This window comes from Microtus pennsylvanicus, chromosome 8 (assembly GCF_037038515.1).
Source record: "Microtus pennsylvanicus isolate mMicPen1 chromosome 8, mMicPen1.hap1, whole genome shotgun sequence".
Classification (NCBI taxonomy): domain Eukaryota; kingdom Metazoa; phylum Chordata; class Mammalia; order Rodentia; family Cricetidae; genus Microtus; species Microtus pennsylvanicus.
Window position 1 is genome coordinate 10,581,730 of NC_134586.1, and position 11,754 is coordinate 10,593,483.

Below are 11,754 nucleotides of genomic sequence, written 5' to 3' on the forward strand. Positions count from 1 at the left end.
CATATTTTTAAAATGAAAAAAATTACTCATTAAAGGTGGCTTCAGAAAGTTGTAGGGTGGTATAAGTGGTTTTCAGCTCAAGGATCACATGTGATTGAAGTAATAAGGGCGGCGGCGGGGCTGCGTCCCCAACACCCCAGCCGCCTGCTCGGCTAGGTTTACCCGAAATAATTACACAGACACTGTATTGTTTTAATCACTGCTTGGCCCTTAGCTCTAGCCCTTACTGGCTAATTCTGATATCCCAATCAACCCATCTCTAATAATCTGTGGCACCGGTCTTACCGGGAGGATTCTAGGTCGGAGCTTCATCGCGTATGTCTGCCCAGGAGTGGGGCATGGCGTCTCTCTGAAGGCGTCTGCTCCCGAGAGGAGAGCTGTCGAGTCTGACCTCACTTCCTTTTCCTCCCGGCATTCTGTTCTGTTTACTCCACCTACCTATGTCCTAACCAATAACATGGACCAAGGCAGTTCCTTTATTAGCCAATGACCTTCCTCCATCATGTGATTAGAATATATGACCTAGATGTGCATTGGCGTTGCCACTAACCTGCACTCATCTATCTTAGATTTCCTTTCTTGGCTTCATTTCCCAATAGATGATACTTTAATAAAGAAACTCAAACTTGTTCAATCAGAGGAAACTAAGAGACTATGAAGGGCTCATCCCTTAATGGGGACATCTACAGCACATGCCTCCTCTCACGACTCAGATACCATCATAGAAGAAAGAGTATATAAATATTATAAGAGCTAGAGGTTGGAGAAGAACATGGGAAGTCATTTTCTACACATGATGAACTCTTTGCACACATAGCCTCATAGCAGTGTTGACCAAATACACAAGATCTACACAAAATCAAGCCATTCAAAACCATATCATGGTTGAGGAAGGGGATTTTGGAACCTACTTCTAGTTAAGGAGATTTTGGCAACCATTGACTGCAGGGGAAGGTTGTCTACATTCCAATTGATAGCCCTATACCCATGAACTTACAGACAATACAAATAGGACTAATTTAATTTTTTTAAAGTACATCAGCCAAGAAAAGAATTCTGGCAGAGGTAAGCTGGGAAGATTTGGAGGGGAGGGACTGGGGGAGACTTTGATCACAACATCATGGATACTTATATAAAATACTCTTAAATAATTAAATAAAAAGCAAAATTTACCACATCAGAGTAAATTTAAATGGGTATTTACACAAACTCTCTAGAATTTCTCTAAATAAAAATAGGACATTTTTCTTGATTCTCTAGAGGATTATGAACTAGACTTCTGTTAAAAATATATTACTGCTAGTTTCATAAATCTCAGTGTCCAAATATTGGTCCAATATTTGAGAGGATCAGTTGAAATGTACTAAAGGCAAACATTTTTCAAGTTATTATTAGATTGTAGAAATATATGGTGAAGTTGCCCTTGGAAAAACAAGGACATCCATAAAAGGGAGATTTAAAAAAAATCAACAGCATATGCTTAGCTCTTGTCAGCAGGGTTCCAAAACTGAACCAGTTACTCAAGATGAGTGATGTCAAGCTTACTGTCTTGGGTGGTAAAGGCACAGGGAAATCAGGTGAGTTTTACTGTCTTGTCTAGCATGGCAAGAGAGACAAAGTAGGGTGTTAAACAATAGCTATATATTATATAAGAAGTTATAATAAATTCAGTCTGAGAAATAATTTGTAAAATTTTTTGTGTGATTTTTCAATCTTTCAGGCAAGTTACTGCTTAATTATGAGCTGTTTTAGGAGGTGAGCCAATGCATTTGCTAAAAATATGAATCTGTATCTTTTTCTATCAATGTTTAAAATTCTAAAGACCAGCAAGAGGCCATTTTGTCACTTTCCTGCCTCTTACCCCAGTACTCTTGCCTGTGAACCCACCAGTAGTGAATTATCCAGATGTGAGGGTAAGGTGGGCAGAGTTGAATGGACTATGGAGTGTATTTTTTTATTGGCAGCATTACAAAAGGGCCGTGACTATCTGGAGACACGGCTGTGTGGACACCCTGGAACCTATCACAAAAGGCCCTAATTCTGGAATGTGCTATTCTCTTCTGCTTGCTTTATTTGATTCTGCTGCACAATATATCGGTAGTAAGATTTCCACCAATGAATAACAGCCTAACAATAAGAGCCGAGTAACTAGCGGACTTGGCTGTTTTAGAAAGGCAATAAACTGTTTGAGTCTTAAACTATTTCCAGGGCACTAACTCTCTGTATCCCTTACAAACTGCACATGCTGGACACAGCCTCCATCCTTCCTACACATAGAGCCTTTGAACAAGATTTAATTAATAAGGAAAATAAGGGTTGTAAGAGCTTTGGATTTCAAATATAATGCATTTTATATCTGGACTTTAGAAGGTAAGGCAGTGTACATGTTTGATGACTTTTGTAACAATTTACCTGTATAACACGTAAGATCACATATTTCTATTTACATAATCATGGTTTTCCACAGCTTTTAGGCCAGAATTTAGTGAAGTCTTAAGCTCTTATCTAAGGCTTGCTGGTTACTGAGTGAAAATCAAGTTGATGGACCTAACTGGATATCAGTATTATAAAATAAAACAAGCCTAAATTTTGTCTATTCATTTAACAGCACTTACTGTAAGGTTTCTTACCAAGAGGTTCATTGGAGAATATGCTTCGAATCTTGGTAAGTTGCTGCTATACACTTCTACCCTACTTAATGTTTCAGTATCACACTTTAACTTAATTAAGAACAGAGAGGCACATTGACAGAATCTGCTATTTTTACCTTCATTAAAATGTTTTAATTTAAAGACTCTAGTTTTAAATACCAAAGTAAGTATTTGAGTGGAATGTTTTCATCATCAAGATTACCTAATATGATGAATTAGAAAGTCGGGGGTTTTCAAAGTCTAAAACTAAAAGAAAAGTAAGGTTGTAGTTATATTTCTCAAATGCTCCAAAGCATGGTCATGCATTTTTTGCGAAGTGCAAAAAGGTTTTGATAATTAACATCTGTTAAACGATTAGTATTCACAGCAAAAGATTAGTGAAATACTAAAGGAATAGTATTCACAGTATCCACAGAAAAAACACCCATGAAATGACGCTTGTAAAAACGGTGTAAAAATAAAAGAATGACACATCAATTAAACGTCATATTGTTATCTAGGCTGTTTCTATAAATTTTAGAGAAATTATACAAAAGTTGCCAATATAATCTTAAGGTCATTTTACTAAATCTGACTCAGTTTTGACTCCGTTTATTTTTATCTTAGGATATAGGAGATACCACAGAATAAATGAAGAAATTTTGTTAGACCCTTAAGTATACCTTTTGCTAAGAGATTGATTAAAATAATGGAATTTATATCTTATCTGATCAAAGACCTGAGGTTATTTTTTTATTTTTTAAATCAACAATAGCAGAACACTAGGAAATGTAAGGGAGTCGTTTTTCTTCAATATTACTTATTTAATGTTAAAGAGATCATAATTTTTTTTTCTTTGAGAGTCACAGAAAACATTTGTTCTTGAGAGGGCATTATCAGCATATTGCTAAAAATGGTTTTAAAGATTTGTGTCACATGGCTTTCTGTGTGTGTGCGGCACAGTATTTCCACTCGTTTGACATTGTGAACATTTTAAAACAAGTGTTTGAAAACTGCCTACAGAAAGAAAGCTGCAGAAAAACAGAAATTTCTATGTTTCATTTCAAGGAGCAAAAATCTCAGGCACAGGGGTCAACATAATATACAAGCCAAGATGCCTGGCTGAGAAAGTTTTCCCTGAACAGAAAAGAGACTTAATGCAAACAAGATAATGCAGTCTCTAAAGGCGGCAACAATGAAACCTTCACCTTAATCCTTTCTACAATGCAGTTAAATAAACAAATGAAATGTTTACACGTTCCCAGCTGTGACATCTCCGTGTATAATATAAGACCTGAAGACATTTTGAAAATATAAGCATGTGACCCAAAGGTCTCCAACGCTATGGAAACAGGCTAGCAAAAGCAACTTCATCTTGTCAAGGAAGGATAGAAGGGGAAATTAAAACACTCTAAAAACAGTTAGAGATGACAGCTCTTACCAGTGCTGTGAGATTTGAGAGAAAGTGTTTTAAACTGTCTGGGAAAGTTTATATTCAGGGCAAATAGTAAATGTGAGAAGTTTAGAAAACAAAAGAAAACACCTCTGTAAACAAAATCTGATGTCTGATGAAACTATGACAAATGTTCTATTTGTACGGATTTAAAAGTCAGTCTTCATCCTCTGAGGAAACATTCCTTCATCAAATGTCTGCGTGTTTTGTAAAATAGAGATTTATTGACTTTATTTTATGTGCATATATGTGTCTCTGAGTTCATGTGGGACATAAACACAAAGGTACCTTGGGAGTTAAGAAGAGGGCATCAGATTCTAAGAACTGGAGTTACAGAAAGTTTCGATCTATGGATGCTAAGAAATGAACCTAGGATTTCTGCACAAAGCTCTGAGAAATTCCTCTAGCTCCTTTTATTACTTCCTATTATGGGTTACAGAACAATTTTCAGAGTTAGTCAAGTTTTTCTGTTAGTGTGTTAATTTATTGAGAAATAGAGCTGGAGGAAGGGTTAGAGAAATTATCCATTCATTCATTAATGAAAGAAAGCTCATATTCATTCATCAAAGAATATTCATTGAATAACTGTTATAGTCCATATATTTTCTATAGTAATGGGGGTATGTCAGAGCACAAAAGAATAAGTGTTTAATTTATCATAGAATTTGTAATATTATCAACCCAAGCCAAAAATTATGTAATTTGATGATAAATGCTATAAAAACAAATAATACCAGAGACAAGCATGGATATGGTAGGTATTATATTTTGCAAGAGTCAAATGGCAGAAATGGTTGTTTTCAGTACCAATACTTGGGGAGCAGAGCCACGGGGGCTTATTCAATCCCCAGGACAGCCTAGAATATGTAGAGGCACACTGCCTTAAAACAAAAGTAAAAACAAATGATAAGAGGGCAAAACTTTTTTAAAAAGGTATCGGTAGAGCAGAGACTTGCTGAAGAAGATATGTAAGGAATTACATCCCAGGTGGTAGGAGGAATAAATTTCAAAGTTTGCATGTGACAAGCTACTGACAAAGTAGAGTAATATCCAAGTTGGTCGATAGTGGACAGAAGGAGAGAGATATACATAATATACAGGGCGCTGATCCATGACAAATGGTACAAGACAGTGAGTATAAACTGCCTCCAAATGTGGAGTGTGGGGAAACGGTGAAGTTTGAGTTAAAAAAAAACTTAAGAAACATGACAATAAGTAAAGAAAATTAAAACAGAAATAGAATATGCTGTGTGAATATCATATGAAGGAAATATTTGAGATTTTTGTCAGTGATCAAATATAGCGGTGCAACTAATGAGGTGTTCAAGATTGAAGGTGAGTATAAATGTATTGAACTTAAACCATTTTCACATGTTTATAAGGTGATGATAATGAGTACTTACTAAAATGTGAGATGGCTCATGTATAAGGTGCTTTATGCCAAGCCTGAAGACCCAAGTTTCAACCCGAAATTCATGCCAAGGAAGGACTTTGCCTTCTGTCTTCCACACAGCTTATACACACACACACACACACACACACACACACACACACACACACACACACACACACTCATTAATCAATCAATAAAAGTAATAAACAATAAAGAAATTCATGGTAGAGGAGACATAACAATTTCTGATGATTTGTTTATTCGTGGATGAGAGGACATTTTAATGGGTTGAGAGGGTATGAATGAGTCTTTGGTAGAAGTACCTGTATTATACCATAGGAGGATAAACAAATGAGTAGACACAATTAAGTTAAGGAATCAGCACAAAATATTCATGGTTTCCTCACCAGCCCTGAGCAAAAGATATTCTAGTATTCTGTGAAAATATGACGGCTGCAAATCTGGAGATGACTTGGCAGTTGAAAGCATGCTATTCTTGCAGAAGACCTGGGTTTGGTCCAGCACCCACATGGTAGGAAATAATCATCTGTAACTTGGGTTCCAAGAGACCCATTGTTCTCTTCTTTCTCTGAAGGCATGAGACACACTCATAGACAACACACACACACACACACACACACACACACACACACACACACACAAGTGATAAACCTTTAGTAGAAATAGCCCGAAAATATCACTTGCTGAATTTGGCAGACCAAAGTCAGCTGCTAATGAGAGTTTATTCTGAAGTTTTCCCATAATGACAAAGAGCATATATATTTTCTTTCAGAATCTATCTACAATAGGCAGTTGTGTTTGGAAGGGAAAGCATTGAATCTGGAAATATATGACCCATGTTTTCAAGTAAGTCAAACAAAACACCTCTTTGGTTTATTTTTCTTCAAGCATAATTTAAAGAGTAGTGGAAATGAATATGCAAAATAATGCCAACACTAAAATAAAGTGTCTTCTCAATTTTAGTTATCAAAATGTTGACATTTCTTTTAGTGTAAATTGTTTTATTGAGATTCCTATAAATATCAATTAAAAGTTAGCATAGAAAAATGCCTTTAATGCACAAGAAAAGTGAGCCCTGAAAATAGTCTTAATAACAATCTTTCAGATTTTATTTCATGTATATGAGTGTTTTGCCTGCGTGTGATTTATCAGTATGTGTACCATGTGCATGAAGCACCCAGAAAGACAAGAAGAAGACATATATAACCTAGTACTGGAATCACAGATGGTTGTGAATGACCATGTAGTATTAGGAACTGAACTTGAACCTTCTGCATGAGCAGTAAGTACTCTTAGCTATTGAGCCATCTTGCCAGCCCATTAAAAGAAATCTTTCTAATTTTTTTATTTCAACTTACTTTTTAAATTTCATTTAACATTCTCTGTTCTCCTGCCCCCACCCCTGCCTCCCCTGCCTCCCCTGCCTCCCCTGCCAGGTTACTCCCATCCAGTCCTCACAAAGGGTATGGACTCCCTTGGGAAGTAAACAAAGTCTGGCACATTAAGACCAAAATCCTTCCCCTCCACTAAGACCAAGCAAGACATTTTACCATAGGGAATAGGCTCCAATAAGGTAGCTCATGCACCAGGGTTAGATCCTTGTCATACTGACAAGTGCCCCTCAGATAGTCCAAGTTTTACCACTGTCTCCCACATATGGAGGGCCTAATTAGGTCCCATGGAGGCTCCACAGATGTCAGTCTAGAGTTGCTGAGTTTCCATGAGCTAGCTTCAGCTGTCTCTGTAGATTTCCTCCTCCTAGCAGTGGCCATACATATTCCTGTGAGTTCATAGTGTAGGGGTCAGAAATTAAGAACGTCTTGTCCATTCAGTTTATATTTTCACTAAATTGTCTACGTTTGCAACCGGTTTTCAGTAGAGCGTACATAAGACAAATTTTGAAAATAAATTTATCTAGCCAATATACTAAAATTTCAAAATAATCTTCCAATTATAATCTCTATCTTCTCATCATAAACATGATAAATAAATGGTCAGCTTTCTAACATTTCCAAAGAAGTTATTGATTTGTTTTAGCTATTTTACCCTAAATTATCCTATAAATCTTTTTAGATAAACTCATAATTTTTTCCCTTTCATGGAGTTGAATCTACTATTGCAAATAAACAGATATTCCAGGTTGGGGAGGTAGCTCAGTAGGTAAAGCGCTTGCCATGCAATCATTAGGGCCTGAGTGTGGGTTTGTAGAAGCCACGTAGAGCGAGGTACTGTAGCAGACCTGTGTAATTCTGACACTCCTGTGCTGCGATGGAAGGAGACAGGAAGTCTGTGCACAGGACAGCCTGTTGTCCATAACAAAAGCTCTGTCTCAAGCAAGGTGAAAGGGGAGGAACCAATACCTGAGGTTCTTGACTGAGCTCTACATGTTTGCCACGCTTAGGATGTGATTACACTCACACGTGAACATACATGTGTACAACCCAAACACACACACACAAATTAAAATAGATGTCTGTTAATTAGCATAGATGCTATGCTTTATTCAAGACAGATGTGTGAATATTAATTTAAAAGGCATCATATCAAATTTTTAGAAATATATTTTTTAAAGAAAGTTGTAAAGTGAGATAAAAATAACTATGATAGGCTTTTGTTTTAGTTTAAGAAAGACAACGATAAGAAAGAAACTCCGAAAGTACACCTTAGAAGTTATTGTTCTTTAGAAGTGATTGTTCTTTAGCCTTATTGAACTCTCCCCCAGGTGAAATGGGTAACTATGAATTAACTGAAGCATAGAACGCTGTTGTGAGACAACTACACTTGAATGTGCTTGGTTCATTTTCAGCCGCAGAAGACAAAGTGCACCCTCACAAGTGAGCTGCACTGGGCAGATGGGTTTGTGATTGTGTATGACATCAGCGACAGGCCTTCCTTTGCTTTTGCAAAAGCCCTTCTCTGCAGAATCCGGGAGCCACCGACTACTCATTGTAAAAGGTAAGACATTTCATTCTCATCCCCTTTCCATTTTCGTAAATCATCATCTTGCCCTGAGCATCATTAGGAAGAATTTAATAGAGACTTTCAATTACAAAATTTAACAGCCCTGAACAATTCCCCTTCCGATTCCACAGGAGCTACACACGTAGTAAAAAGAATCAGATGAGGATGCTTTATGTCCTGGCTGACATAAACAGTTACTTGCCCCGAGTAAATGGGCATTTTACAAGATAGCTTCTATTGTTAACATGACACTTACTAGCAAAATAATGGTCCTCTCTATGGCAGACACTTCACACTTCCACCTTTCCTTTCCGTTCTCATGAAAACGTTGAGAATCCTAAATAAATCCGGATTTGTTATGTTTGGTCTCCTGTGAAATCCAGTTCCTCATTACTGGTTACCCGGAATGTCACAGCAAAAGCAGACTGAATAATCCACCATCTACCCATGGTAAGGGTGGAGATATGCTTTTTCCGCTTTACCCAAGATAAAAACGTGGTCAGCAATTCACTGCTAAGTGACTAGGCACACAGGACAGTGAAGAAAGATGACTGTGTCTGAGAGTTTTCGCTCTATTAATGAAACACTTAGCTGTTTGAGATTCTTTGTTTAATTTCTCTATTTTTGTTGCTTCAGCATATCCCCTTGAAAGTGTTCATTTTTGTGTAAATGCCTATGTGAGGAGTTACATAGTTTCTTATCAGTGTTGCCACATGGTCCTGGATGATGGTACAATTGAGTGGGGGTTTAAAGCTCCTAATCTTCTAACTGATAATTGCTTCCTGGGTTTAACACAACATCTGTAAAAGATAACTAAATTAGTTACTTTTGCATAGGTGTGACACTGTACCCAGCAGAAAAAGTTTAGGGCATGACGGATTTATGTTGGTTAACAGTTTCAATTGTTTAGCCTATGTCACCTGTCTCCTTGCTTCTGAACTTTGGGGTGAGGTAGAACCTTATGGTTTTGTGGTGGGGCCTATTTCCCTATGTTGCTTAGCACATAGAGAGACAAAGTAGGGAAGATTACAGCCAGCCCTGGTTACTATACTTATCCTGACATAAAGAATACTTGTGTCCTCCGAGCTCTAAACTTAGAGAGCCTTGTTTGTGTTATTTGTTCTTTTATGTGGAAAATGATTTTGTAGGACTGGGGATATGTGTCTCTAAGCACACACATGACCATCTATGGCCATAAGCATAATACCTAATAGAAATTATTTTTGACTCTTTGTCCTATGGATATAACCTATGTTACTTTCTAGAGTTATTGAAACCATCTTGAAAAAGTTACTAATTGTGTTTCAGGATGGTGGAACCAGCTGTGGTTTTAGTTGGCAACAAGCAAGACCTCTGTCACATGAGAGAGGTTGGCTGGGAAGAAGGGCATAAGCTAGCAATAGATTTCCACTGCCAATTCTGTGAACTGTCTGCAGCAGAGCAGTCCTTGGAGGTGGAGGTGATTTTTCTCAGACTCATCAAGGAAATTCTGATGATCTTCAAACACAAGGAGAAGAGGAGATCCAGTGGCTCTAAATCAATGGCCAAACTGATCAATAATGTATTTGGAAAGAGAAGAAAATCTGTTTAGAAGATATATAACACAGGGGACTTGGTCCATCAGAGGGTTTCAAACATTTATTATAACAAACATGATTTATATAATTAAAAGACAAATTTTGGGGGGGGATATATAAAATAAGTGAAAATGAGTCATGACTGAATTTTTAAATATGTAATTTGTCTCTTTGGTTACATTTGGCTTATATTCCTTCCCACATAAATGCTCACTTCTTGTACAAGTGAATACCCACTCTGGTGTTTCAGTAGAGAACTGTCCCTGTGCCTTGCTGAGAAAACGCTGTACATATTGTTCAATTAAAGTATTAGTTTAAAGTGTGTGGTTTACTTTTAAATTCTGTCATTGTTTTAAGAAAAACAAATAGATATTTATACAACTAATACATTGTATGGCCTAAGTTATTGATTTTAAAATGACTTCATAATATTTAACAGATTTTTGCTTTGAAATATAATTTAGAGTTGAATGTGTAAGGCTAGCTGTTTATGAATAAATATTTTGCAGTTTAGGAAATAATGAAAAAGTTGTGTTTTATGAATTAGTTACTATCTTATAGCAGCAAAATATTAAAAAAAATATGTATAGCGAATTCAAGTTAATGGAAGATTTTTTGTTGACTTTCAATTTGAAGGGATATAGTCTATAATTCAGGGAAGTCATGATGGCAGTATCAAGCAACTGGTCACACTGCATCACCAACCAAGAAGCTAAGACACTTGTGTTTACCTGACTTTCTCTTTCATTTTCCTTTCATTGATTCTTGGACATCAGTCATCAATGGTGGGTCTTTCCTACTCAGTGAGGCCTCCTGGGAAACACCCTCTCAGGCTTGCACAGTTGTGTGTCTTCTAGGTGACTCCAGAACCTCACAGGTCAGCAGTGAAGATCAGCCTCTGCAGTCCCAGAAGACATTGCTCACAAAGAACTTCATGGATAGCATTAAGATCCTTTGCAAATTAAAAGTTATCTAGGTTAGTTTATGTAGGGGAATAAAACATATCCAGTTTGGTTTCTATTGCTGCAATAAAAACCATGACTATAAGCAATTTCAGGAAGACAGAATTTATTTTGTCTTACAGGTTTTATCTTACTTTGGAAAGAAGCCAGGACAAGATAGATGAATGCTCCTCACCAACTTGCTCCCTGTGTCTTGCTTAACCACTTTTCCTATACATTCAGGTTCACCAGCTTACACTTGTACTCATATCCTTGTACTTTTGGTAGTTTTTTGGAATCTCCTACACCAATCAGCAATCAGGACAATGTGATGGAGGCAATTCTGTAATTGATATTTTCTCTTCTCAGAGTGTGCAAGATTGACAATAATTAACCAGTACAGCTGATAAATGTACAAATTTGAAGGCCTTGCTACTATGAAGCTTTTTTATATAAGTTTTTTTGGTGTAAGATGCAAACATATTAAATCTTGTGGACTACCATTTTCTTCTAAGATAATGGTAGATCTTCCAATCTACGGTACTGGCTGCCCTTGCTGTACTTCTCCATCTATTATATTCCACTCTGCAGTTATTTGCCTTGCATCTGACAAAATGTTGATAATTATGGTTGGGTCTCAGAGAAATAAAACTCAAGATGTAAGCAATGACATACTCCCACTCTGTAGGAACATGACAGAAGAAGCTTTTGAGTATAGGATGGTGAGCTAGAATGGAGCAAGGTGGCTCAAAGTAGAGGATCCACAGACATGAGATCC

At 36.9% G+C, this 11,754-nt stretch overlaps 1 protein-coding gene across 1 annotated transcript; it reads left to right on the plus strand.

The window, feature by feature from the left end:
• Positions 1 to 1,506: 1,506 nt before the first annotated feature.
• Positions 1,507 to 10,535, plus strand: Rergl (RERG like). The gene is made up of 5 exons (XM_075981921.1): positions 1,507 to 1,577; positions 2,609 to 2,665; positions 6,270 to 6,343; positions 8,304 to 8,452; positions 9,767 to 10,535. Exons 1-5 carry the CDS (start codon positions 1,526 to 1,528, stop codon positions 10,047 to 10,049), a joined length of 615 nt encoding a protein of 204 aa, XP_075838036.1. The 5' UTR covers positions 1,507 to 1,525; the 3' UTR covers positions 10,050 to 10,535.
• Positions 10,536 to 11,754: the final 1,219 nt, after the last annotated feature.